The 26200-nt window shown below is 34.5% G+C and overlaps 16 protein-coding genes across 16 annotated transcripts; 6 read left to right on the top strand and 10 right to left on the bottom strand.

Annotated features, from left to right (window-relative positions):
* Window positions 1-22: 22 nt before the first annotated feature.
* HYPBUDRAFT_151657 (uncharacterized protein) lies at window positions 23-2818 on the bottom strand. Its single transcript, XM_020220608.1, has one exon. The coding sequence runs from the start codon at window positions 2779-2781 to the stop codon at window positions 88-90; it is 2694 nt and encodes an 897-aa protein (XP_020079332.1). The 5' UTR covers window positions 2782-2818; the 3' UTR covers window positions 23-87.
* Window positions 2819-3111: 293 nt separating this feature from the next.
* NUO1 (Nuo1p) lies at window positions 3112-4047 on the bottom strand. Its single transcript, XM_020220607.1, has one exon. The coding sequence runs from the start codon at window positions 3834-3836 to the stop codon at window positions 3216-3218; it is 621 nt and encodes a 206-aa protein (XP_020079331.1). The 5' UTR covers window positions 3837-4047; the 3' UTR covers window positions 3112-3215.
* A 270-nt stretch (window positions 4048-4317) lies between these two features.
* HYPBUDRAFT_4150 (uncharacterized protein) lies at window positions 4318-5230 on the top strand (the record flags this gene model as incomplete). The annotated part of the gene is made up of 2 exons (XM_020223408.1): window positions 4318-5091; window positions 5180-5230. The coding sequence occupies 2 exons, from the start codon at window positions 4318-4320 to the stop codon at window positions 5228-5230; spliced, it is 825 nt and encodes a 274-aa protein (XP_020079330.1).
* HYPBUDRAFT_118481 (uncharacterized protein) lies at window positions 5164-6165 on the bottom strand. Its single transcript, XM_020219197.1, has 2 exons — window positions 6142-6165; window positions 5164-6089 (listed from the first exon to the last, which is right to left on the bottom strand). The coding sequence occupies exons 1-2, from the start codon at window positions 6145-6147 to the stop codon at window positions 5265-5267; spliced, it is 831 nt and encodes a 276-aa protein (XP_020079329.1). The 5' UTR covers window positions 6148-6165; the 3' UTR covers window positions 5164-5264.
* Window positions 6166-6375: 210 nt separating this feature from the next.
* On the top strand, window positions 6376-7104 carry HYPBUDRAFT_103570 (ubiquinone biosynthesis protein; the record flags this gene model as incomplete). The annotated part of the gene is made up of 1 exon (XM_020218277.1): window positions 6376-7104. One exon carries the CDS (start codon window positions 6376-6378, stop codon window positions 7102-7104), a length of 729 nt encoding a protein of 242 aa, XP_020079328.1.
* Window positions 7105-7166: 62 nt separating this feature from the next.
* On the bottom strand, window positions 7167-7523 carry YKE2 (tubulin-binding prefolding complex subunit; the record flags this gene model as incomplete). The annotated part of the gene is made up of 1 exon (XM_020219981.1): window positions 7167-7523. One exon carries the CDS (start codon window positions 7521-7523, stop codon window positions 7167-7169), a length of 357 nt encoding a protein of 118 aa, XP_020079327.1.
* Window positions 7524-7694: 171 nt separating this feature from the next.
* Window positions 7695-8360, bottom strand: HYPBUDRAFT_4146 (uncharacterized protein; the record flags this gene model as incomplete). The annotated part of the gene is made up of 1 exon (XM_020223407.1): window positions 7695-8360. The coding sequence occupies one exon, from the start codon at window positions 8358-8360 to the stop codon at window positions 7695-7697; it is 666 nt and encodes a 221-aa protein (XP_020079326.1).
* Window positions 8361-8611: 251 nt separating this feature from the next.
* HYPBUDRAFT_155181 (uncharacterized protein) lies at window positions 8612-9124 on the bottom strand (the record flags this gene model as incomplete). Its single annotated transcript, XM_020222089.1, has 1 exon — window positions 8612-9124. The coding sequence occupies one exon, from the start codon at window positions 9122-9124 to the stop codon at window positions 8612-8614; it is 513 nt and encodes a 170-aa protein (XP_020079325.1).
* A 1030-nt stretch (window positions 9125-10154) lies between these two features.
* HMX1 (Hmx1p) lies at window positions 10155-11036 on the top strand (the record flags this gene model as incomplete). The annotated part of the gene is made up of 1 exon (XM_020218240.1): window positions 10155-11036. The coding sequence occupies one exon, from the start codon at window positions 10155-10157 to the stop codon at window positions 11034-11036; it is 882 nt and encodes a 293-aa protein (XP_020079324.1).
* On the bottom strand, window positions 10930-11904 carry HBR1 (nucleoside-triphosphatase). The gene has a single exon (XM_020220606.1). The coding sequence runs from the start codon at window positions 11788-11790 to the stop codon at window positions 11089-11091; it is 702 nt and encodes a 233-aa protein (XP_020079323.1). The 5' UTR covers window positions 11791-11904; the 3' UTR covers window positions 10930-11088.
* Window positions 11905-12002: 98 nt separating this feature from the next.
* On the top strand, window positions 12003-12665 carry HYPBUDRAFT_146610 (CCR4-NOT core subunit; the record flags this gene model as incomplete). Its single annotated transcript, XM_020219980.1, has 2 exons — window positions 12003-12006; window positions 12061-12665. The coding sequence occupies 2 exons, from the start codon at window positions 12003-12005 to the stop codon at window positions 12663-12665; spliced, it is 609 nt and encodes a 202-aa protein (XP_020079322.1).
* A 51-nt stretch (window positions 12666-12716) lies between these two features.
* HYPBUDRAFT_155178 (retromer subunit) lies at window positions 12717-13541 on the bottom strand (the record flags this gene model as incomplete). The annotated part of the gene is made up of 1 exon (XM_020222088.1): window positions 12717-13541. The coding sequence occupies one exon, from the start codon at window positions 13539-13541 to the stop codon at window positions 12717-12719; it is 825 nt and encodes a 274-aa protein (XP_020079321.1).
* Window positions 13542-13701: 160 nt separating this feature from the next.
* HYPBUDRAFT_118458 (uncharacterized protein) lies at window positions 13702-15375 on the bottom strand. The gene has a single exon (XM_020219196.1). The coding sequence runs from the start codon at window positions 15259-15261 to the stop codon at window positions 13714-13716; it is 1548 nt and encodes a 515-aa protein (XP_020079320.1). The 5' UTR covers window positions 15262-15375; the 3' UTR covers window positions 13702-13713.
* A 1455-nt stretch (window positions 15376-16830) lies between these two features.
* PTR22 (Ptr22p) lies at window positions 16831-18600 on the top strand (the record flags this gene model as incomplete). The annotated part of the gene is made up of 2 exons (XM_020222465.1): window positions 16831-16885; window positions 16934-18600. 2 exons carry the CDS (start codon window positions 16831-16833, stop codon window positions 18523-18525), a joined length of 1647 nt encoding a protein of 548 aa, XP_020079319.1. The 3' UTR covers window positions 18526-18600.
* Window positions 18601-20423: 1823 nt separating this feature from the next.
* On the top strand, window positions 20424-23265 carry RAD53 (serine/threonine/tyrosine protein kinase). The gene is made up of 3 exons (XM_020219514.1): window positions 20424-22099; window positions 22217-22336; window positions 22451-23265. The coding sequence occupies exons 1-3, from the start codon at window positions 20503-20505 to the stop codon at window positions 23167-23169; spliced, it is 2436 nt and encodes an 811-aa protein (XP_020079318.1). The 5' UTR covers window positions 20424-20502; the 3' UTR covers window positions 23170-23265.
* A 449-nt stretch (window positions 23266-23714) lies between these two features.
* KIP2 (Kip2p) lies at window positions 23715-26172 on the bottom strand (the record flags this gene model as incomplete). Its single annotated transcript, XM_020219195.1, has 3 exons — window positions 24488-26172; window positions 24118-24409; window positions 23715-23943 (listed from the first exon to the last, which is right to left on the bottom strand). Coding segments are annotated over exons 1-3 (1989 nt in total), but the record flags the coding sequence as incomplete, so codon positions are not given.
* Window positions 26173-26200: the final 28 nt, after the last annotated feature.

The raw sequence follows: 26200 nt of genomic DNA, 5'->3' as shown, positions 1-26200 counted from the left end.
AATTGCAAACTACAGTCGAGGCAGTTATGTATGGAGTATCTCTATTATAAAATCTCATACAAGCGAGGACAATGACAAGGTGCTTTCTTATAATGCCTTGTTATTAGTATGTCTTGATCTTGCTTTCATTTTTTCTATTCTTGCTTTCAATTGAGAGGTTACTTCAGCAGCTCTCTTCCAGCTTTCTTCATCAGTTACGAGGCCTTCACCACCATTGGCTTCTGGAGCGGTTTTGTTAGCATTCTCAGCTATTTTCAGTGGGCTCGACTGGAAGCGGTTGAATGTGGTTTGAGAGGCCGATGGACTATAAAGATTTTCTTTAAATGCTTCACTGCCATCAATTGATAATCTGTTTACACGAGAGCTAAGTTCACCAGAACTAATTCTTGGATGGAAGAATTGTCTATCAGGCGAATAAATGCTTTGTCTAACATCGTTATTGGTGATCAGTTCATTGAATAGACGGGGAGATTGCTGCTGGTGATTAGTTTGAAGGTTTTGGATTGATGGGGATTGTTGTTGAGAATTAAGTTGTTGTTTTTGTTGCAATTTAATCATTTCAATGGTCTGCTCGAGATCTCTTATTTTCAATTTAGATGAATCTAAGTCACTCTTCAACCTTACGATTTGAGTATCCTTCTGTTTACTCATGAGCTCTGTATTGGTTTGTGCCTTTTTAATCATTTCATTTTCTTGTTTTAAAGTTGCAACCTCATGATTTAATCTTAATTTGTCATTTTGAAATTGTTCTTGCATATGTAATTGTTGTTCTCTTTGGTTCAACCACTGTTGTTTTTCATTTCTTAAGCTATTCAACTCATCTCTTTCTGCTTGTGATATTCCAAGTTGTTGTGGAGTTGGTTGTGGTTGGGCTGGTTGTTCTTGAATTGCTTGTGGTGAGGATTGGCTCGGATATGCTGGTGGTGCTGCATTAGAAGAGAGTAATGATCTACCGGTCAAACTTCTTGCGGAGGAGGCAACTTTTTGATTATCATCCACTCTTTTAGCAGGGGAAGTGGCTGATCTCTTTGAAGGAATTGTTTGACCACTTGGAACTTTTGGTTTCGTGAGACCTCCAGGAGGACCTGCTATAGATGCACGATTATTGGTTGCTGCAGGTTTTGCTGATGATGCCTTAGGAGCCATGGAAGCTCTTTTATTTGTTGGAGGAGCTGCCCTAGGAGGAGCTGCCTTGGGTGCTTTTGCTTTAATGGTAACAGTTTCATAAAACGCTTTTACCTTATTTTTTCTATTATCATCAATTTTTTCTAAAAATGGATTTATTTCTCTTTCACCAGTGATTTTCATTAAAGTCCCGATAAGCTCAGTTGATGCTTGTCTAACTGGCTCTTGTGAATCACTTAAAAGTTTGACCCCAATTGCCATAATTTCGTCAACTTCCGCAGATTTAGGTGGGGTTGGGGTATTAGCTAAACATCTTTGTAAATATTTTGTAGCGGATATCTTGACTTGAGGAGTTTTATGTTTCATACCTAAATTTATAGTATCCTCTAAAATTTCCGATAAACTAGAAATATTAAATAGAGAATCCAAGGCATTGTTCAAAGCTTCTGCAACAGATGGTTTTTTCTCTTTTGTTCTTTCAACCATTGGACCAACTATATTATTAACGTAACGGGAAAAATCATTCTTCAAACCATTTGCTAAAAATTCAACACAATTTGAAGCCAATTGTACAACTTGAACATTAGCATCTTTCATACACTTAACTAAAATTCTTACAAAATCCGAGTAATCATCAGTAGCTAATTTCGGAGCTTTTGATAAAACTTCATGGACTTCATCCAAGGCTTCTTTACGATCTTTCCATTTAGACGAACCCATTCTTGATTTCAAATCAGATGGGAACTTTGATAAAACATCAACTGGGTCCATTAAGTCATAAGCATCGAATTTTGGAGGATTCGCTTCTTCCATCTCAACATCAACAGCTTCACCAGCATTGAAACTATTTTCTCTTGATCCACTAGCTGCCAAAATTGCCGCAGCGGCTTCTTGTTCTTCTCTTCTAGCAATTTCGAATTGTTGAGTCTTGGTATAACGTTTTTGCTCAACTGGTTCACCTTTTACTTTCTCGAAAGCTGCAGTTAAATCTTTTTGTTGGACAGGTTTTAAGTCAGGGAAAAGTACGGTGTTCAAAGCATCGCCCATCCATTTATACATCTCCACAGTCAATTTAGTGGCTTCAGCTCTAACATTTCTATCAGCATGAGCGAAAAGTTTAGACAACGATGGAATGATTAACTTTGGATTTATAATTGAATGACAACCGAAATTTTCAACTATTGAAGTCAATGCTAAGACATTACCAGCCACTAATTTTGGTAAACGGTGGGTTAAGAAGGGTAACATTTCTTCGATAACCGGATCCACATTATTTGAAAGCTCTATGAATAATAAAAGTACATCTATGGATTTGGCTTTAGTTCCAGCACGCGATGACAGTAAACCCTTTTCACAAATTGCTGATACAATCCCGCAATTCTTCAATTTTGTTATATTCATCGGGGTTCCTCCATATTCTAATAATGCTATAGTGGCAGCAATCCCAGTTTCTTGTGCAACTACGTTAGAGTCCATGACAATCTTCTTAACTATATCAGGATGGGAATTAAAGTATTGAAAACATGGATCACTCTCGTTACGTGAATTTTGAAATGATTTCGTAATTTCTTCATAAGATTGAAGTCTGACTTTCCAGACCTTATGGACCAATCTTTCCTCTAAGGGCAAGGTCGAATAATCGGTGTCATCAGACATGGTCCAGTTATAACAATTGTATTCACGTCAATTCGAATCTATGATTGATCCAAGTTAGTTTGTTTTGATATTTATTGATGTTTTCTATATTTTTTTTTTTAAAAACCGCACTCCCACACAAAAATTCGTTAATTTGTAAACAACTCGACATTGAAAAATTAGTTTGGGACCGTCACCATAAGTTCTACAATATACAGTAAATAGCGGCTTCAGAAACTAATGTAAGATAAATATTTGATTATAAATAGAAATTAGAAGACAAATAACAAAGTTTTATATAAAAAAAAAACAGTAAAGTAACAAAAGTGAAAAGAATAAATATGTGAGGAAGTTAAACTTCAATATGGAACATGTCTAGGACTATTTAAAAGGATGGAGATATTGATAGGATGCTAATTTGACTCGTGGTCTCGTCGTATTAATAGGGATGTGGATTAATCATAACTTTTAACATATTTAGCTTTAATTTCTTCATATGGAGTTAAATTGTTGAAACCCCATTCTTCTTCACCAGGTCTGGTTTCATAGTATTTTTTAATATCAACACCGTGGTATGGATGGTGAGATAAGTTAAACCAAGGTAAAACAGACATTAAAACGAAGGAATATTGAGAATTTCTGTTAGAAACATCTTTCAATCTATCATCTAATTGGGATTCATTTTCATGGTATGGCAATTTACCTTGGGATAACAATTTTTTGATTTCGTATCTATCTTTGGAAACTTCTCTAGCATTTTCAGACCAACCTAAGAATCTTTTGGCTGATCTAACGTATGCTGCATAAAACCCACCTACAAAACCTAATAAAATAGATCCTCTTATAGCAACACCGGGGATTTTACCTGGAGCCTTAAATGATCCAGCAGCTGGATCCAAATGTTCCCAAAACTTTAATGCAAGTGGGAAACCAGCAGTCGATGCAGCCCAAATACCAATATCGGATGCTCTAAAATATTTGATAACTCTAGTAAAGTATGGATCAACATCAATGAGTTCATGATCAGATTGCACTGGGGCAGATCTCACTGGCTCGTACTGTTTGTTATATGACATGTCTGGATATCAAATTCAATTCAATAATATATTATATCTGGGGTCCGACTACTTCATCAAATTTCTCCCTTCTCTTACTTCTGTAGCGTAATTTTCATTTCTCAAATTTTGATTGGAAAAAAAAAAGGTCGTGTGGTGGGCCCACTCTTGGGAGTTCCGGGGGAACAGTCCCGTGACCCTGGTCGGAAATTGGAAGGTCTTTTTGGGTGCAACTCCATAGAGATGAGTAAGTGGACTCAAAGGTAGGTACAAATTGGTCAGAAATCACTTCTGCGTACCTGTCTTTATGCGTGAAGGAGAGCATTAACGTACGTACTGATAGAATGGCATGTTCTAATAGTGATCTAATGGCATGTTGTAATGGCATCCTTTTGCAGGGCCGTGCACCCGTGCACCGAATATTTTATGATGCTTATTAAATTAATCAGAAGGGCAATACGGAACGATAAGCCGTTATTAGTCTACAGCTTGTTTGTTTAAGATGCCAATCAGGTTAGAAGCTGATAATCATGATGGTCCAGATATAGAGTCCCAAAGCGTTCCACTACACCACACGAAACCCCTTCTCGTAAGGATACTTAATGGACTTAGAATTCACAATGTTCCAATAGTTAATCTAGTTACTATAAGTGTGTTATTCTTTTTCTTGATGAAACTAACCTTCAGGTACACTGGATTGTATATGAAGAGTTCTTTAATAACGATTATTGTGACTAATTTAGTGCTTTATGGGATATCGGAAACTTTAGCACAATCAATATTAAGTTATAAACCCAATCTGCCGCTTTTTGATTTTAGAATCAATGAACAGCCCCTTAGAGAGAATGAACTATCAGTCAATGCGGGAGATATAGTATCTTTACCGACTGATGATGGAGATGATGAGTATCGCAGTGATGAAGAAGGGGTCAACCGGTTTATTGATTATATTCAAGAGGATTCTCCGGTTGGGGCTCGTCCATATGAAGTCCCGGATCCGATAACTGTGAATGCTAATATATTGCCATTAACTTATTTCGAATTTGGAAGGTTGGCAAGATTTATGTTATGGGGTGGAATCATGGGGGTTGCTCAATGTTTATGGTACAAGTTTTTACAAATATACTCTAAAGAACCTAAATTTATTGAAGTTTTAAGAAAAGTTTTAACTGATCAACTTTGTTATTCACCAGTTTCATTATTTTGTTTCTTTACGTACGGGACTATGGTATTAGAAAATGGAACATGGGAAGATGCAATGTTAAAATTAAGTAAAGTATATCTACAAACGTTAATGATTAATTATTCAGTTTGGTTCCCAGTTCAATTTTTCAATTTTTTAATTGTTCCCAGAAGTTATCAAGTGCCATTCAGTTCGTCAATTTCAGTATTATGGAATTGTTACTTATCAATGAAAAATTCAAAAAGTTAATATTAAGTAGAATATAATTATAGATACATTCCTGAATTAGAATAGCTATTAAATTTTCTAACTGATGAACTAATTTTCTTTAAATAGTCATCTTTGTAGTGGTCTTTGATTAAGATTTCGCTTAACACGTAACCTGAATCAACAATAGCATCATTACTGACTTTTTCGAACCCTGGCTGACCCTCAGAATTCAACACTAAAGGTATGAAACTAGAGGTTCCTCCCAAATTATTTAGTTCACTAATGATCGACGCACCTATACCAGTAATAAAATGAGGTGGTTTCAAATTTGGAATCATTTCTAACAAGGAGTTGCTAGTGCTGATACTCAATTTGTTCAAAGATTGGTTATTATTGATACTGCATGGAGATAAGGTAATCCAGTCTTTCTTTACCATTGAATCAAATGCTTCAATGATTCTTCTTGATAATATATTGTAAGTTATAGCATTAGTGAAATGTGGTACAACAATCCCGGCAATTGAGCCACTATAGACATTTATTGGGATTTCCAAGTCACTATACTTGGAGCTGGAATTGGATTCGTGAATTGCATTGTACAATTGTTCGTCTTCATCATAATCGTCTTCAGTTGATTCTTGAGTTGTTGTTTGAACTTTTAATTCGGGATAACTGACCCTTATAGAACCAATTGCTTTACGTTGCGGTAAGGAATCAATTATCACACTTATATTTTTCGGGGCCAAGATCAAATAATCAATCGACCCATGTTCTTTTAACTCAATCTTGATTTCAGGTACCGGGCTTGGTTTGGTTTCGTCACCTTCAAACTCATCTTCAAATGTATGACGAGGAGCTGGTCCATCGTTCCATGGTTTGAACTAGATTGTGTTAGTAGTCCATCTCGTTAGCTTCCGTTCATGCAATACATACTAGCATCTTTTGGTTTATGATCTTTGTATAGAAGTAGTAAGTTCTACTTTTATCGCCACTAAATATGAGTCCAACAACCTGCAAATTTCAAAAGTGCAAACAGAATCGTATGGTTTTTTTTTTTTTGTTTCTTTAGTTTGTTTTTCATCATATACTATACTGATCTCTTCTCCAGTGCAAATAGTAGAAATGTTCAAGAGTATTAGACCAAGGGCCGTTATAGGTGGTAGACGGATGCTTCCCAGAGTGATCCCACGCTTATACCACTCGCAGGATCATGCTAGCTCGAACAATATTGTTGATTCTCGGTCAATTGAGTCGATAGTTTTCAATAAATCCATGGAAAACGTACCGAGATTTGGGTTTGATTCCTTGTCTATAACGCAAGCTATTCGTGACTTGGGATACCCTGACTCGTTAGAAAGTGGATTGACGGGTTTGAGCAATGGGAACAATTTAGATTTTCAATTAATGTTATACTGGCTCAAGAGCTCGAGGCAAAGATTGGTGGAAGACGTCTTGGACGGGGACAGCGAATTCCATAAGATTAGTAATGAGTATGAGAGGGTAAAATATATGATAAATAAGAGATTGGAGTATAATCAACCAATTATTTCGAAATTAGGACACGGAATGTCATTATTGGTGGTTCCTTATAATATTCCCCAATCGATTGAAGAATTACATAATTTAAGTGATGATATAGCATATTATTCAGGAGATTTATCTAATGATTTTGCCTGGTATTCTAAGAGATTTAGTTTTTCAAGTGTTTATGTTAGCTCGGAATTGTATATGTTACAAGATAGCAGTGAAAACTTTGAAAAAACCAAAGAATTTGTTAATAACAAAGTGGATGAAGTTAAAAATTTAGGATATGCATATAATAGTGTTGAGCAATGGTCAGTTTTCAATGCATTTCTGTTAATAAATTTGATTAAATCTCAATTATTAAGGGGGTAAAGGGTTTATATTAACTATATAATATATATTAACTAATGTACAAGAAAACCTAATTAAACTGATTAAGCAGGAGTAGAAATTTGAGATCTTATAGCTAATAATTTATCTCTGGTTGATTCGATATTTTTTTGACTTTGTTCGATTTTTGATTCAACTCTTTTAATTTCATCTTCGATGAACTCGATTCTTTTCTTAACATTAAGTTTGGCTTCACCATAGTTTTGAGGTAATAACACTGGACCGGTTAATTTGAAAATTTTAGAATCTTCATTCAAAGTATCGAATTCAGTTAATACGATTTTATTTTCTTGAAATTGAGTTTCTAATTTTGATCTTGCTTCGATTAATTCATTTAAAGAAGTTTGTAAATTCGAAAACTCTAATGATAACTTCTCAAACTGTTGCTTAGTATCTGCCATATTGATATAGATATTTATAAGATAAAATGAATTAAAGTAATTTGAGATGTAACTCGTTGAAAAAGCATTTTTCAGAAAAACAGTGAGAGGTTACTGCTTACACAAAAAAGTCTCTTTACAGTGATTTAAACATTAAAGATGTATAATTAAATAGGATATAGACTAATAACGCTAAATGCTGGGGAATATACTGTCGTCGTCTTCATTAACCATGATTTCTGTCACATGAACTTTGTACAAGTTATTAGAGATGGGGGATTCAGTATGATCATCAAATTCATCGTATTCATCAACCACAGCATCTTCAGTTTGTGCAGTTTTGAAATCATCCGCCGCCAGTATATCGATTTCCATTTTAGAATTGGTATTTTTATCATCTTCATCATCATCAATGGCTAAATCATTGATTTTAGCATTTGACGATAAAAAAGTTGGACGAGAGTCCAAATGAGAAGTGTGTCTTCTTGAAATCTTGGATCCACTTGAGGTTAAATTAGAATAAGAGTTTGATCTTGATTTTTTCGAATGATTAAAACTAAAAGTTCGATATTTCCTTTCATTTGCTAAAGATTTCAGTTGTTGATAAGGAGATGCAAATAAGTCTTGATTAAATATAAATCCTTGATATTCTTTTAAAGAAATAATATTATACAGATTTGAAGAAGAATCATTAAAGTAATTTGGACATTCGTAAACTGAATAGTTTTCTGAATCAATCATACTTGGACTTAGAAATGAATTACGCCTAAACCAAGGACTTGAAGTTGATGCAAATGATGAATTACGTCTTTTAATAATCGTTGGCTTAGGACGATGCTCTTTTTCCGGTGTTCTCATGTCTTTTCTATCTCTATCCATTCGCTTATGGTATAAGTAAAAGAAGGTAGCTTTGATCCTTGTAATGTTGTTTGCGCTTAAGAGACTTATAGGGGGTTATGTACAGGTATCCGGGGGCATACTCTTTATCTCTGGTGTATGGGTGTATGTGCAACAGCATATATATATATATATATATATATATGTATATCTATCTATTTACAAGACACTATAATTCATAATTCATAAGTAATTGGTTGATGACTATTGGACTATTGGTAGGACTTATCTTTGAACTGGTTCATGACATAACCAAGACCTTGTCTTGAGTTTTTCATATTTTGTAAAAATTTACTATGACTCCATTCTTCAATTTTTTGTTTAAACCCGATGAAATTCGATGAAAATTTAACGTTGGAATCAACAAAAGTACTTCCCTTGATAGTAGAGTAATTTAATAGTTCTTCAATCTTGATAAATTTCCTATGGTCGATATTAGCACTATAACAGACCATGGTTTTCTTATTTGGATTTATAATCAGTTTTTCAATAATACAACTATTCAACCGGTCCCCCAAGAAAGGCTTGATGAACCCGGGTAATCTACCGGTTTTAATAACAAATCTAGTTGTTCTTAAATTTCCTTGATCATCAATATAGCATTCTAAAGTATCACTACTTAAAACATGTTTAGCGTATGGATTTGGGTACCGGTTGAGGTATGCTAAACTGGCAGTATTGAAATCATGATCGTAGGTATATGAATTACTTAGCAAGAGCACCATATCAATAGTTGTGTCAACTGGAAAAGATAACCAATTGAGCTTGGGGATTTGTAATGGGTGTTAATTTTTTCACTCTGAAATTTTTTCCTGGGAGGGGACTTTCTGGTGTATGGGTGTAGACCGGAAACCGAGGGTTCCGCCCGTACCTCTCGGTTGTACCGTCAATCTACTGCTTCTATCTACTGCTTCACTAACTGCTTCGTTAACTGCTTCACTAACTGCTTCGTTAACTGCTTCACTAACTGCTTCGTTAACTGCTTCACTAACTGCTTCATTAACTGCTTCAATAGTCAATAATACAAGTCTAGTCAGAAGTAACCATATACTCACCTGCTCAGGACTATCATCAATGTTGAATGTCAATAGTATTCTGACCCAATTGTTCCACCCCAAGACATCTATTAGTCTACTCAACAGCATTCTCACACGATATTTAAGCTATCACCTCTGCACTCTAACGAAATTTATCGTCTCCAATACTTCTCATATTGCAGTAGTCATCTCTACTCAAGATGAAACGACTGAATCGATCATCTGCTCACAACCTTGATACTCAATGTTGACACTCAATGCTGATACTCAATGTTGATACTCAATGCTGATACTCAATGTTGATACTCAATGCGATACTCAATGTTGACACTCAATGCTGATACTCAATGTTGATACTCGCACCAGGTGATTCACCTTCCGTATGGCCTTCTATCTTGCCAATCATTCAATTACCTGCACCCGTCCGATTAACCTTCCATACCCCAGAGTACGCGTGCTGCCCTGAACAAATCACACAACTCCATCAAACCCAGTAAACAACACGCTCAAACAACCGGATCGGAATGCCTGCTCGCACTTATCGGGGGATGGTTTTCTTCCCAATCACCAAATTCTGCGAAATGTCCGAGCGAACATTACACAAACCGAGCCCGGCCTGCGGACTTATCGCCCTGCTCTGCTCTTTATATATATATATATATATATATACAAATGTTCACTTCACCTTCTCTAGTTTAATTCTTGAGAATCAGCCAAAATGACAACTATTCAAACCGGTGCTACTACCAAATTAAACCAACACGAAATCATTCCAGCGAAAAATGATGTTGGAGCATTAGCAAATAGAATAAATACCCAAACTAAAGGACAACACGATAAGATTAATAAAGCCATCGTACTCAAATTAGCATTAGCATTAAGAGATGCCAGAATATACCGTCAAGGATTACAAAGTTTCTACCATGTGTTTGCGTCGATTGAAGAGGTTTTATTTGACCAATTCGAAAAAAATCCAAATGGTAAGTATACGTCAATGTTGAAACAAGTATGGAAACCAGAAATGGCCAGGGCTGAAAGAGCCCGAACTGATTTATTATTCTATTATGATGATAACAAAAGTAAATTCATGAATCCTAAAATGAGTGAGCAAATCAATTTTGCCAACCATATTAAAGAAAAATGCAATGAAAAACCATACTTACTACTTGCTTATTTACACGTTATGTATTTAGCTCTTTTCGCTGGTGGTCGTATAATGAGATCTTCGATTTCAAAAGCAACCGGATTGTTTCCTCAAAAAGATAATTTGAAACATGAAGAAATCATTAAATTAGGGGCTAATTTCTTTTGTTTTGATGTCACTGATGAAGATTCTTTTAGACTATTATACAAACGTGATTACGAGTTGGCAACCAGAAATTTTTTAACTGAAGATCAAAAACAAGAAATTATCAAAGAATCAATCTATATCTTTGAACAAAATTATAAATGTGTTAAAGAATTAGAAAAACACAATTTGGAATTATTAACTAAAAAATGGAGTTATATAGCAGCCACCAAAGGTTATTATGCTGCAGTGGTTTTACTCGTGGTTTTCTTCATTTACTATCTTCAAAAAATGTTATCAGCTTGGGTTTAAGGTTACATACGCTTCTTTCAGTTCTTTTGTATATTAGTGTTCAATAAAAGGTTTATTCATCTTCTTCGTAATCATCTTCTTCGTCGTCGTCTTCGGACCCTTCTTCAAAATCGTCATCTTCCTCTTCTTCCTCTTCTTCTTCTTCTTCTTCACTGCCTTCAAACTCCTGATCAATCTTCTTCAATTGCGATACGGACTCGTCAATCTCATTGGTAACCCCGTCAGGATGGTCTTTCACCCAGTTCTCCACCCATCCTACTATTCTATCAACATTTGAGTCCATTTGCTCGACATCATTGGACTCTAACTCAATAACAATTTCCGGCTGGTACCCTTCTTTAGCATCTTGTAACACAACTTCCATAATCTCACAATCTAAATTTTCTTGTATCTTATTATCCTTATACCCTCTTTTATTCAATCTATTAATTAATATATCATTACTAACTCTCAAAACTATAACCAAATCTATCAATCTTTCAGGGAAAATATCACAACAATGCCAATCAACAATTGATCCTCCTTCTCTCAAATCTTCTTCCATCAGGTCTAATAACCTATCTTCATCAACAACATGGGTATCCAATTTTTCATCATATTTTTCAATGCAATCACGTTCCTTTGCTAATTCACTTATATTGTAATGTTTGTAGGATTCTCCCAAGGTCTGGGTTATATTCGAGCTATGGGAGGTCTTCCCGCATCCAGGAGTACCGGTGATGATTATATTGGGCTGATATCTAACTGACTTCATATTCAAAATGCTCTATTACTGCAAATAAGTGTAATAATTTGAAAAAAAAAAAAATCCATATCTGTTTTCGAGATGAACTTTTTCAACAAAGTCACGTGCACTGCTGGGTCAATGTTTCCTTAACAAACTACGAAAAAAAAACCTATACGGAATATTAACTTTCATTAATCTTCAAAGATATTATTCAATAACACAAACTTTATTATATTAAAATGGGTAAGTTCCTTTTTGTTATAAAATGGTTATAAATTTTTTACTAACTTCAATTAGCGATATTACCTCCAGGACTACAACCAGTAAATGCATCAACACCTCCTCCAACTTCTTCTTCTTCTTCGAATATAGAGAATGATTCAGTTGATGAAATAGATAAATATGGGTTGAAAGGACTTATTCCTCTAGTTAAGATGGATCAAAATGATCAAACGAAATTTGCAATGGGTCAAGATGTTAATTTATTAGGTCTCGACTTATCAAAAGATAACTCCATTTTAAAAAATTTATCAAGTCCTTGGATTGAAACATCTAGATCAGACGTGGAACCTTACTTTAACTTACCCCAAGAAATAAATCAAATCATACCTGCTCCGGAGCCTTGTGATACGAAAATACAAAGTTTTTCTGATGAAACCCTATTTTATATATTTTATATGAAACCAAGAGATACTTTACAAGAATATGCTGCTAGGGAATTGGTTACAAGGAATTGGAGATATCATAAAGATATTCAAGTTTGGTTGACTAAAGACTCAAACGTTGAACCAATACTTATAAGTCCAGATGTCGAAAAAGGAGTTTATATATTCTTTGATCCTCATAATTGGGAAAAGATTAAAAAAGAATTTGTACTTCATTATTCTTCAGTTCAAGCATAGTATTTGCATAAACGTTTATTTTTCTTTATTATTATTTATTCATTTGTAGTTTTATTCTTTTTGATAAGTAACTTTATCAACTTTAACTTCTCCTTCAATATATGTATATATATAAGCAGTACACTTATTTCCATTAGTATCTAACAAACAAAAAGAAGGTATTGACGACGATAAGTCTGTTATTTCGTTATTCAATTCTTCATCTTTTTCATCCTCAACTGGTTTATCGGATTCAGTTTCTTCCGTTTTAGAATCTTGAGTTTCTCCGTTTTGTTCTTCTTTTACATCGGCATTTTTTTCTTCTCCATTCTCTTCTTCTTTTTCTTCTGGTTCATCCTCTTCATCTTCCTCTTCTTCGTCATCGTCTTCGTTATCGGGCCAATCGAATGAATATGACCCAGTAACACTACCGGGATTGATAAAGAATTTTTCATCCAAGGTGTAAGCTTCTACTTTATGAGTCCCACCCCAAACGAGAATATCAACATCTAATTCTCTCGCTAAATTTAATAAACTTAATGGGTCATTTTTAGGGATTACTTGATAACCATTAGTAAATCCAATTTTCAAATTTCCATTTTGAATGGTTTGATGATAAGGTATTGGATCAATCTTTAAATTTAACTCATTCAATTGCTGACTCAATATTACAGAATTGTCAAATTCGCCTTTGACCAAATTGAATGATGGCGATAGGTTAGTTAAGAACTTCAATGTATCGAAACTATTAGTTAAATTCCCTAAACATAATACTTGGGATATTTTATTATTGGATGGTGTTTGATTTGGATTTGGTGCTAATAATTTTCGGAATTTAGGAGGTATCTCAATTGACCTCTCCGGTATATGCAAATCACCTATCAATAGAGTTAACATTTGGAAGATAATTGATAAAGAATAGGTATGTGAATTTTCTCGTTGTCTAATTCAATTTTGAAATAGAGAAAAAAAAAAAAAAAAAAAAAAACTACTTATCGAGCACTACAATAAAATGAATGGATTAATCTTTATTAAGAGAGAGAACACAGTTTATATAGAGAAAAGCTGCTTAATGATCAGCAGTAAGTTTTTGTAATACTTGAGGATAATTATGGAAAACCTCATCGAATCTATCTCTATTAGTCATTTGGAAGATTTCTGGATCTTTGGCTAAAGCGACGAAAAAGGTGGATACCCCAGATTCAATTACTGTAGTTGAAATTCTAGTAATTTGACCAGCAATTAAAAATGAAAAGGCAACCACTGGAGCATAATAACCACCATTTGAATTATATTCAGGTTTTGTTAATTTAACGTATAAATAAGCTAATAAAGCAACCAAATAACCAACAAAGATTGAATATAAATGTAATGAAGTATTAATGAAACAATCATTAATTAAAGCATCCATACCTTTGAATCTAATCAAGTCGAAAGTTTCTCTAGCAGATCTGATATAACTTTTACCATATAAAGCAACATAACAATAAGCGTAGTGGTTAAAATAACGAACTAACCAATCAATTAATCTAATAACAAATTCTAAGATTAATAAACCGCAACCGGCACACATATCACCTTGATTAAAAGCATCTTGTTTTAAGATTTGAATTAATTGTCTAATCAATTGGATAATTGAAACAATTAAAGAACCAAAGCAAATTGAACCAAAACAATAGGTTAAAGCTCTTTTCAAAGCACCCAAAGCAGGATGTTTTGGTTCACCTTGATCTGAACCTGATAAGTAATACCAAGTACCGAAAACCCCAGCAATGGTAACGTGAATAACATTTTTAATAACTTCGGAAATGAAATAACCAGCGAAAAAGACAAAAACTAAAACACCAATCAATTTTGATTTACTACAAGACCCCCCACCAACAGAACAAGCTTCATTATCGGAATTAGGATCAAATTTAACATAAGTAGCCACGATAACAACTGAGAAAAGGGTACTAAATAATCCACTAATGATTACCCCAAAAAATGAAGTAATTAAAGTAGAAGGATATCTTCTCATAACATCAATGATGATTTCTAAACAAGTGGCACTGAAAGGAATACGATGTCTAGCACTCCAGTAACAATAAGCAGTAAATAAAGTGAAAACCAAAAACACAATTGCAGCAGACCAATATTTAGCAACAAAATAATAAATACAAGTACCTAACCCCAAAATAATATTTAGAATAAGAGCACTTGTAATAAAGATTCTAGGGGCCAATCTAGCATAAACAATGATTGCAATTGATAAAACAACAGCAACCACAATAACAAAACCAAATAAAATTACGGTATTGGTATTAAGAGTGAAAGAATTGGTTGAGTTATAGATTGAAGACCCTTGTTGACCATACGTTTTCTTTAAAGCATTCAAAGTAATCCCAGCAATGGCTATAAAACCAAAAACAACCAACCAAAAGAAAATTGCAAATGGCCAATCGTTAAATTTTGGTTTATCTACTTTAAAAGAATCATCAAAATCTTGAGAAGGTTGTGGTTTTTCACTATAACCATTTGGTTGATTTTCCAAATCTCCCTGCTGAGGATACTGCTGATACTGCTGGTATTGAGGGTCACCTTGAGGTGGTGGATAATTTGAATTATTGTAACTCATCCTTCAGCCACTAATATACTTAAGCCGCAACTGCAAAAAACCTTTTTTTGTTAATTCCGTCAAATACAAAAGCTAAAATTAAGCTAGCTACCTAAGTTCGATCCACAAGAAGCTAATATCTCGAGGAAAAGTCCAATATCAACCGTTATACTATCCAATTGATGATTATTCCAAATAGAAACAGAAAAAGCATTGCTATTTTTTTTTTTCCTTCCCTTTGCTTGAAACGGTTTGTCATGTAATTTCACCTGCATGGCTGTTTATGTGAAGAGCTGGTAATCTGGTGTATGGGTGGGTTTTTACCGATCATGTGACGTATCACATGACCCGTCACGTGTCGATATCACGTGCATCTCATCGCCCAATTTCAACTGCTTCATTGGCAGCCACTGGTCGCCTCAGTTTATATTGGCCAAATATCCAATTCAAGCCGTGCACTCAGCGAACCCTTATCTTATCAACCGTTCTTATCACTGCAATGTCAAGAATTTTTATATAAACTCAGCTTTGTTGCATAACTTTGTTCGTGAATTACTTTCACTCCTGGGTTTCTTATTGATGTAACATTTTACGATTACATTTTTCTTGATCAAACTAAAAATCACCATTTTTTACGACGGTGATGTGCTGGATTGATTCTCCACAAAGCCCGTATGAGGCATTCCATCGAGAGTTCCCAAAACAGTGGACCATAGTGTGAGCCAACGGCGTTGTGCTCACAAATGCCGATGGCCCAAATGCCAGTACCAAAGGGGAAACGACGATGGACAAAGCTGACGCCGCAACTCCGACCAAAACTGCCGTTTTCTATTTTTCTCAATATCGAAAGAGCCAGGCTTCAGACGGTGAACCAATGATCTCCATGATCAAGATGCCAGCGATGAAATTCCGTTTGCAGTGAAGCTCGTGATTGCTCACTTTTACAGACCAAACATCGCTATCATGTTGCAGTGAGAGGTTTTGCTCATAACAAACGTAACAAACCGTGAGTGAAAAATGCCGTGAAATTCAGTACTCCAAGGTGCCATTTTTACAAACGGCTTAAGCGTACCCTTTCACTAACTCAATAATTACGGTATTGTCCTATTACTACAATACTAGTAATCTGAGTTAGCTTTGTTTTCGGACAGGAATATTAGAGTTAAATTTGGCAAAACGCTTACTCTGCGCATTTGCGATGATTTTTCCAAGTAAGCCTCGAAACAGCATGAGATGATTTTTTTGTTTTTAATGAATCTTGCCTTAGTAAGGCTTCAGCATGTCCGTCAGCGGAGTCGTTGTAGGGAAGAATGAGTAATAATGGTTATCTCCACTTTTATTAGGTTATACTACTTCTTGTCAGGTGAATAAGAAGAAGAGAAAAAAGAAACTGATGCTTTTTGAGATCTTTAGATAAGACTCCCATACATATCATTCGTTGACGTTAGTGGGTTTATTGTTTCTTTTTTTATACTTGGGTAACATGATAGTTCCGCCCTATAATTTGTTATATTATATATATATATATATATATAACGTTTCCGTAGATTAAACTTTTAATCCTTTTTTTTTAATTTTGACCATATAATTATGTCAATTGAAAAATCCGGTAAAACATCTGGAGAGCTTACTCCAGAACTCAAAAGTGACGCCTACGTTACTGATGACCAAGTCAACTCTTTTAACAAAGAAGCTTCTTTTGAAGATGATGAAGGTAGAGAACCAACCGAATACGAAATGAAAAATTTAAGACATGTAAGTGAAAAAATTCCATTAAGATGTTGGTTAGTTGCCGTTGTTGAATTAGGTGAACGTTTTACTTATTATGGTTTAAGTGCTCCATTTCAAAATTATATGCAAAATGGTCCTCATGATAGCCCAAAGGGGGTTTTACAATTAGGTAATACTGGTGCTACTGGGTTATCTTATTTTTGGACTTTCTGGTGTTATGTGAGTCCTATTCTTGGTGCCTACGTTGCTGATACTTTCCTTGGTAAATATACAACTATTCTTTATTGTTCGTTTGTTTATATCGTTGGTTGTTTTATTCTTTTCATTACTTCCATTCCTTCGATTGCTTCTAAATCTACTTCTCTTGGTGGCTACATTGCAGCCATCATTATTATTGGTGCTGCCACTGGTGGGGTTAAAGCTAATGTTTCTCCTTTAATTGCTGATCAAGTTCCTAAAACTAAACCTATTATTAAAGTTTTACCTTCTGGTGAAAAAGTTATTCAAGATCCAAATATTACTATTCAAAATGTTTTCATGTTTTTCTACCTTATGATTAATATTGGTTCTCTTTCGGTTATTGCTACTACTGAAATGGAATTACATATTGGATTCTGGGCTGCCTTCTTACTACCTTTTTGCTTTTTCTTTGTTGCCATTGCTGCTTTAATCTTGGGTAAAAACGTTTATGTTAAAGTTCCTGTTTCTGATAAAGTTATTTCTCGTTGTTTCAAAGTTTGCTTCATTGCCATTAAAAATAAATTCAATTTTGATGCTGCTAAACCAAGTTTACATCCTGAAAGCGAATTTCCTTGGTCTGATAAATTCGTTGAAGAAGTCAGAAGAGCTCTTTATGCTTGTAAAGTTTTCGTTTTTTACCCAATTTATTGGTTAGTTTATGGTCAAATGTTAAATAATTTCGTCTCTCAAGCCGGTAGAATGGCTGCCCATGGTCTTCCAAATGATATCTTACAAGCTGTTAATTCTATTGCTATCATTGTTTTCATTCCAATTTGTGAACATTGGGTTTATCCTTTTATCAGAAAATTCACTCCTTTAAAAGCCGTTTCAAGAATCACTATTGGTTTCTTTTTCGGTTCTGCTTCCATGGTTTATGCTGCAGTCTTGGAATATTATATTCAAAAAAGCGATAACTTGGTTCATATTGCAATTCAAGTTCCTGCTTACTGTTTAATTGGTTTCTCAGAAATTTTCGCTTCAATTACTGGTCTTGAATATGCTTATACTAAAGCTCCAATTAGTATGAAATCTTTTATCATGAGTATCTTTTTGGTTCAAAATGCTTTCGGTTCCGCTTTAGGTATTGCTCTTTCTCCAGTTGCTGCTGTTGATAAAGTCTTATGGACTTTCACCGGTTTAGCTGTTTCTTGTTTCATCGCTGGTGTCTTATTCTGGTTGATCTTCCACCACTACAACAATGTTGAAGAAGAATTGAATCAATTAGATTACTTAGAAGAAGATGAAGTAGTTGCTAACCCTGATGGTTTAAAACCAGTCACTTCTTTAGCTAAGTCTTATAGAAGTCTTAATTAGTCTTAATGGCTAAACTATTCTTCCTTGTATAATAAAATTTAATTTATTTATATAATTTAATGAACGTATTAATGTATTTACTTTCATGTATTCCTTTTCAACGTACGCTTGTCAAACCTTAACTAATCATATCATTAAATAAGCTGCAAAAACCTCGTAAGATCCATAAGTTTCGATTCCTTATTGAACTTTCATTTCATTGAATAATGGTTGCAAAGAAAATTGCAAAAAAAGAAGAGTCTACAGCACGATGGTTTCCATTATGGTCTCCCACTAACGTACTCAGCATCGCTCTCAGCAGCTTAATAATTATTGATCGGACGGGTAATCATGCTTTATGCTGGATATGGCCGTAGACAAAATAATCTTTTTTTGGCTTGATATACGGACGTTTATTTTAGAGCGGTCTGAACTTGGGTTTTTTTTAAACATTCGAAATGAAAGAGAAAGAGCTTTCTGAAACCATTTTATAAGAAATAATGACAGTATTACCGGTCCTGAGTGAAAAAGTTTCCAAAAAAAGTGGTTCGATTATCTTTAATTTCAAATTAAACTGCTTCATCTTAACCTCGCAGCTTAATATTTGTGTTGCAAAAAAAATCATTGAATGTATAATCGAGCTTTTGAAAGTTCAGTCCTTCTGTTGATGTTCCACTTCCTCAAGTTTGGTCACTTGAAATCAAAATAAAAATTTGGTAAAGAAAACTTCTCCCCGAAGCTGCAAAAACCTCTTTGACAGCTCTTTTTCTTTTTTTGGTGCTTTGCAACCTCTAAGTTTCCTAAAACATCTACGTGCCTAGAAGCTTTCATTTCTGTATTCCAAAAATGAACTTCGTTCATGGTTACTTAATCTACCCGATCTGTACAAGCATTTCTCCTGTCTCTTTTTTATCAGATGGCTAACTTCCGCCTTCTCAATTCGGGATTCAGATTACTTTTCACCTGCCTTTCTTATCCAAATATCTAGCAACACGCTCTCATATATATGAATATCAGGCTGTTTGAACATCACTGGCAAATGGCTGCAAATTTCGCACCTCAAAATTTAAACATCACCCTAACACATATGAACAGTATACCTGAGAAGTGCTTTGATCATATTCAACAAGCATCCTGTCGGGGTTCTCTTGCGTCTCTTGCGTCTAATCATTTGAACAAAGCATTATTTTTCTAATAACCTTATACATTCTATACTTCCCTGTCCTTAGTTTCTGTGACTGATTATCCTACTTTCTTTTTATTCAAATATGTAGCTTACTTTATCCTCCACTGTTTTAGTTTATTATTTTTCTATCATTCGCTTTGATATCTCTATATAGTTGATACTGTAGTATTTAAACATATACGTGAAAAAAAATTAGCTTGCATTTGAGAAATTGGTATAGATGTAACATTCAAGCTCGCAGTACAACTAGTAGGTTTCGTATCGCTTTTAGATAAAAGCTGCATAATTTTTGGAGTTTCCGCCTTGGTAATTGGAGCTTTTCTAATTTCCCTGGATATCAGATGATGATCAGCTCTGACAAACTTCAAAATGACTGACAAAGACAATCGACAGCATTGGTACCCCTTAAAATAACTCATATTTCATTATTAGTCTTTTTTACCTCTCAAACTTCTTTCTGGAAGACTCTGTCTTTTCATAATTTATTTAAGGATTACTATCCAGCTACTGTTAATACTATTACTACTGCTAGTACTGCTGCTAACACTGTTATTACTGCTGCTAACACTGTTATTACTACTGCTAGCACTGTTATTACTACTGCTTACTACTGCTGTTAGTGTAAACCCGTGCACCTCGCTTAACGAGACGCGTAAAATTCAACGAAAAGTAAAAAAAAAAAACATCATAACAAAAAATGAATGGTCTGAAAAAAAATTGAATCAAATCATCGATTTGAAGATTGGTAAGTACATAACATTTCCTGAGGATCCAGACATACATATAGGTTGCCGTGTGCAAAAGTCTAATCAATGGAGTTCACTCAGCCTACTCAAACACAGCCGACGCAGCAGTCGCCTGCCACCCAAATTCAAGGGGATGGGATAGTTGATAATAATCATATATGTCGGATGATATGTACAACTGGCCAGTATCAATACTTTGATTTGAGTAAAGAGAATCCAGGGAAAGGAAATAAAGACTTGAGTAAAAAAGTTTGGTTATTTGGTAGAAATATTGATTGCGATTTCGTACTTAATTCAAGTACTAGACTTTCTAATAAACATTTTAAGATCTGGTTTAATTTAAATGACTCAACTTTATGGATACAAGATACTTCGACTAATGGTACGCATCTTAATGGGAACCGCTTGGTGAAGGGATCAAATTATATATTGAACCAAGGTGATGAAGTAACCGTTGGGGTTGGAGTTCCAAAAGACATTATTCGTTTTGTAATTGTCTTTGCTGATTTATATAATCCTTCCAAGAATTCAAATTCCCATTCATCAAACTCAAAGAAAGACCAAGGTATCTATAAAGATTTCATTATCAAAAATGAAACAATTGGTCAAGGTGCATTTGCTACAGTTAAGAAAGCTGTCGAAAGGTCTAGTGGTGAATCATTTGCTGTCAAGATAATCAATAGAAGAAAAGCTCTCAATACTGGTGCTGGAAATATGGTTGGTGTTGAAAGAGAATTGGAAATTTTAAGAAAACTAGATCATCCAAATATCGTAAAGTTAAAAGCGTTCTATGAAGATATGGATAATTACTATTTAGTCATGGAATTAGTTCCAGGTGGTGATCTAATGGATTTCGTTGCAGCAAATGGTGCAATTGGTGAAGAAGCTACTCAAGTCATAACTAAACAAATATTAGAAGGTATTGCATATGTTCATAAACTAGGTATTTCGCATCGTGATTTGAAACCTGATAATATATTAATAAAACAAGATGATCCAATTCTTGTTAAAATAACTGATTTTGGTTTAGCTAAAATTAGTGATAATACAACTTTTATGAAAACTTTTTGTGGTACAATTGCATACGTGGCTCCGGAAGTCATCACTGGTAAATATGATTCAAGTATGTCAAGTCAAGCTGAAAGAGATCATTATAGTTCTTTAGTTGATATTTGGTCTTTGGGTTGTCTTGTTTATGTTCTATTGACTTCTCATTTACCTTTCAATGGTCAAAACCAAACTCAAATGTTTCATAAGATTAAGAAGGGTGAATATCATGAATCACCGTTAAATTCCTATAAAATTTCTCACGAAGGGAGAGATTTTTTGCATAACTGTTTAAAGACTGATCCAAGGTCAAGATGGAGTGCTGAAGAAGCTTTGAACCATAAATGGTTGAAAAATGTCGATAGCTACTCTCAAGAGTCACAAGACTCACAAAAAGTTATCAGTTTATCACAATCACAATCACAACAAATGCGTAAAATTGAAAATGGACTTCATGTTAATGCTCCTCTCAGTCAGCTTGATGAAGATATAATGATGAGACCTTTAGATAGTGAAAAAAATAGAAAAACTAAAAATCAAAATAATCAATTTAAAGTTCCAAAAAGAGTGGTTCCTTTACCTCAATCTCAACAACCTGCGTCACAACACCAAACTGGTTCAAACAATTCCAATCCTAATTCCAATCCTAATTCTCAACAAAATAACTCCCAGCCTCATCAAAATAACAAAGTTCCTATGCTCATCCCAGACTCTTTACCAGAAGAGGAAGAAGACGAAGTGGTCAAATCGGTTGAAATGCCATCAAATAGTATTTTAAACTCCCATAAACGTCCTACCAATGGTGGTAGTGATTCACCTCCACCACATCCTAAGAGACTAAAGATTGCCGACAGTGCTGATCCTATAAGTTTAAGCAGCATTACTAATGATCCTATTTACTCTGAGGTTAATATTGCCAGTGAATCAAAAGATTCGTCTAACAAACCTAATAAATCGTCAACTAAAGCCGAAAATATTCCAGCGGATACTTTCATGTCATTAATTCCAACAAAAGACTCCATAATGAAAAAACCAATTCATATACGACAAGGGGTCAATCCTTATTCTGTTGGGAGAAACGAGACTTGTGACTCTTTTATTAATGATGACCGTATTTCTAAAATACACTGTTTGATTAATAAAAAGAGACATCCGGTTTTAGAAAAATCTATTTATGAAAGCCCGGCACATTGCCTCGATGACATATGGTTGATTGATTTTAGTACCAACACATGTCTTGTTAATGGTGTTATGTTGGGTAAAAATAGGAAAGTGCAATTATTTAATGGTGATACTCTTGACTTCTTCCGTGTCGATAAAACGAATGAATCAATGAGCTTTGTTGTAACCATTGCTGATACTACTGGTTTATTCAATGGCGGGGATCGCTTACCAGAGATGAAAGGAAAATTTGTGAACGTCTTACCTGTGGATGGAAGTGATCTAAAGCTCAAACCTAGCACCGTCCTAGAAGTTAGCTATAGGGATCAAAATATTATTTCAAAGCAGAGTCAAGATGCCAATGATAAAGCTTATGAAGGTAATGGTGGGATATTTAATTCACAATTAAGACATCAAAGAAAAATTTACGAAGCTCAAAATTCTAAAAGCATTCAGAAGCTGCAGCCACATAAAAGAGCTAGCCTACAAAGTGGACAGGCAAGACCATCAAATCCATGGACGTGATTAATCATGCAGTAGCATTCCCAAACACTAATTCTAATTTTTTTTTTCATAAATTGCATAAACTTTTTTTATTTCTTGATTTAGACTTACTTTATTAATCAAAGACTTTTCATTATTTATAATGATGTATTATTAAAATATAAAATTTTAGTATCAAGTATTAAAGATTTAGTACATGATGAGATTGAAGAACTAAAGCATTCTCGTGAAAATGAATTCGAAATATGAAGGAAAGTCAATAGATAAGCAAAGGTATTATAACATAAAACACATTCAACCATGTCAAAGAAACAAGGGAAAAAAAATATATCAAGATCATGAAGTAAAAGAGGAATAATGGAAAACAAATAGTCGTAATTATTAAATATATAGAGAAGACATCGTTTAATTTACACCACGAAGTTCAAAGCATTAGTTTCGGAGGACTTGAACTCTTTCACTTCAGCAAAGTTCTCTTTGTCCAGTTTCGAAGTTAGAGGCGGCGTAACGGCACCGAGTCTCAACGACAGCTTACGACTGATTGAGTCACTATTAAGGTAAGGGGTGTTGATTGTAGATGAATCGACTAATCTTCTTAATTTAGAAGTTTTGGTGAGACCGTGAATAATGTGATCTTTATCTTTCAACATTTCTTTCAAATGACAGATTTCTTCTTCTTGGTCTTTCATTATCATATCAATATGCCTGTCGGAGTAGCATCTTGATTCATTAGATAACTTACGAGTAGGTAATTTCACTGAAGTGTTTGATGATATGCTCGAGTTGCGAGATATGCTTGAATTTCGAGATAAATTACTAGAGGTTCCATTAAAGCTAGTACTGGTGGCTGTACTACTATTGGCAGTATGAGAAATGAATTTGTTTGTGGCTATATTTTCAAGTGCAGGTGTGGTATATGTCTTCGGATCATTTTCTGATATAGCTTCCTTATTGTCGTTGAGAGATAACTGTTCAAAGGCAATACGTAACTGGTTCTCCAAGTGATTGATATATGACTTGTGTTCATCCATTTCATAATTTATTCTCTTATAAAAATCTTCAAGGTTGGACATCATTATTTGCAGTGAGTTATTATCTATACCTACTCCTAATAAATCATTTAATGCATCGTTTCTTAGTAATACTGTTTCTGTTTTTTGAAGATCAGTTAATCTTGATAAATGTTCTAATTTTTCATTCAAGATCTTGATTTCAGACTCTAATTGAGCTATTTTCACATCTTTTTCTATCAACAGAGGTACTGAGATCGTAGCATCACTACTAGAGCTGCCTGAATTAATTGATGAGATTGAAGACGTGCTTAAAGCTCTTCGGTTACCACCATTCAACTTCAACATTTGAATTTCTTGTTTTTGATTATCAATTGTTGCTTTTAACTCTTCGATAACTCTGATTGACTCTGGGTCACCAACGGATGTTTTTCTATTAGTGTTGACATGCATGACAATATCTTTAGCCCTTGCAGCAAACCTAAGGGTGTTTGCGGTTTCCGATATGAATTGTTGGTTATTATTTGAGGTTGAGCTATTTGATCCCAAATGAACGGTACAAAGAATGGAAACCAAAGAAGACCCCGATAAAGCAGGTTGTAATAATCTTGTAAGTTTAGAATCACGATAAGGGATATGTTCAGATAGAGTTGGGGAACCACCACCGGCGAAAGAAGTAGACATTGATAATTTATTTATAACGGTAGATAATGCAAGTAAAGATTTGTTAATATAAGCCCCTTCTTTTCTTCTTTCAACACTTGAAGTTGCACGTTCAGAACCTGCCAAATCACATAGTGAAAGAGTAGCATGTTGTTCAACTCTTGAACTAATATCAATAGTATTTAACTTAACTTGCAAGATTGAATGCGAACGAGACGAACGGGCATTAAAATCAGTTGCACTAGTTTTTCTTTTATTATCACCATTTTTAATTAAATCAAGCATTTGAGATTTTGTAGATATGGTAGGAGAAGTTATTCCGATAATTCTAGTACCGTACACTGGATCATCTCTAATTTTCAAATCTTGAGAACTATTTGAAGAAACTTCACTTAATAAATCGATAATTTTTTCATTGTAGATTTCTAAATAGCTTAGATTGATAGTATATTGTTTCTTGGATGAATCGACTGAGTTTTCAATTTTACAAAATATTTCGTCAATTGCCAATCTAACAAAACCAGGATCTTCATCACTACCTCTCATAGAAAATGTTTTACCCGAACCAGTCATACCGTATGCGAAAATTGTACCATTATAACCTTCATTTAAGTAGTTATTCACTATTTGAGAACACGAGCGATTATATACTTCTCTATTTGTGATGGAAGGGTTTGCTGGGAATACGTTATCAAAGGTAAACGAACTACCATCATTTGAATTGGCTATGGTATTCGACAGTTCTTCTATATCCCACGCTAAAGGTTGAGATTCACTTACACTATAAGGATTTGGTCTTATAGAAACGGTAATTGTTCCGGTATAAGGCTCGTAGTTTCTAAATGAGGTGGCTGACGGAGTGGAAGGTCTACTTGGGAAAGTGGTACTGCTGGCATTTTTATTACTTAAGGATGATCCCGGTCTTGAGTTGGTGGAATAACTATTACCATTACTTATTCTAGGAGAAGAAGGACGGAATGATGATCTTGCACTTGGAGGTCTTCTTAAGTCTGTAATATTAACTCTTGGTAAAGCAGACTGCTGTGTACCATTAGAAAGTCCGGGAATTGAGGCAGGGTTGGATAATGATGACCGTGATCTAAAACTGCTACTGGATCTTTGACTCGAAGACATTTTTTGCAAAGATAATGTAGTTTGTCAGGATGAATTATTTAAGCTCGATTGTTCTTGCTTTGGGTATTAACACTGTTTTAGCTATGTCTATGTTATTAGACCCTCGATATATTTCTTTGAATAATCTTGGAATGTTGGGTCAGAAAGGTATTTAAAGGTTGAACCGAAAGGAATTCGAATCTGAATTCAGGAATAAAATACCTACTTTTCACGTCTGTTACTTCTTTTATGGCTAAACACAAAGC

Source organism: Hyphopichia burtonii, assembly GCF_001661395.1.
Source record: "Hyphopichia burtonii NRRL Y-1933 unplaced genomic scaffold HYPBUscaffold_1, whole genome shotgun sequence".
NCBI lineage: Eukaryota > Fungi > Ascomycota > Pichiomycetes > Serinales > Debaryomycetaceae > Hyphopichia > Hyphopichia burtonii.
Note: the sequence above shows the minus strand (reverse complement) of the source record. Positions and strands in the feature narration are given on the sequence as shown.

Excerpts from the sequence above, each read along its gene's own strand:
- HYPBUDRAFT_151657 (XM_020220608.1), bottom strand. The coding sequence starts at position 2,781 with ATGTCTGATGACACCGATTATTCGACCTTGCCCTTAGAGGAAAGATTG.
- NUO1 (XM_020220607.1), bottom strand. The coding sequence starts at position 3,836 with ATGTCATATAACAAACAGTACGAGCCAGTGAGATCTGCCCCAGTGCAA.
- HBR1 (XM_020220606.1), bottom strand. The coding sequence starts at position 11,790 with ATGAAGTCAGTTAGATATCAGCCCAATATAATCATCACCGGTACTCCT.
- HYPBUDRAFT_118458 (XM_020219196.1), bottom strand. The coding sequence starts at position 15,261 with ATGAGTTACAATAATTCAAATTATCCACCACCTCAAGGTGACCCTCAA.
- RAD53 (XM_020219514.1), top strand. The coding sequence starts at position 20,503 with ATGGAGTTCACTCAGCCTACTCAAACACAGCCGACGCAGCAGTCGCCT. Across the intron at positions 22,100-22,216 it reads TGCGTCACAACACCAAACTG|ACGAAGTGGTCAAATCGGTT; the intron begins GTTCAAACAATT and ends AAGAGGAAGAAG. Across the intron at positions 22,337-22,450 it reads GAGACTAAAGATTGCCGACA|CCGAAAATATTCCAGCGGAT; the intron begins GTGCTGATCCTA and ends CGTCAACTAAAG.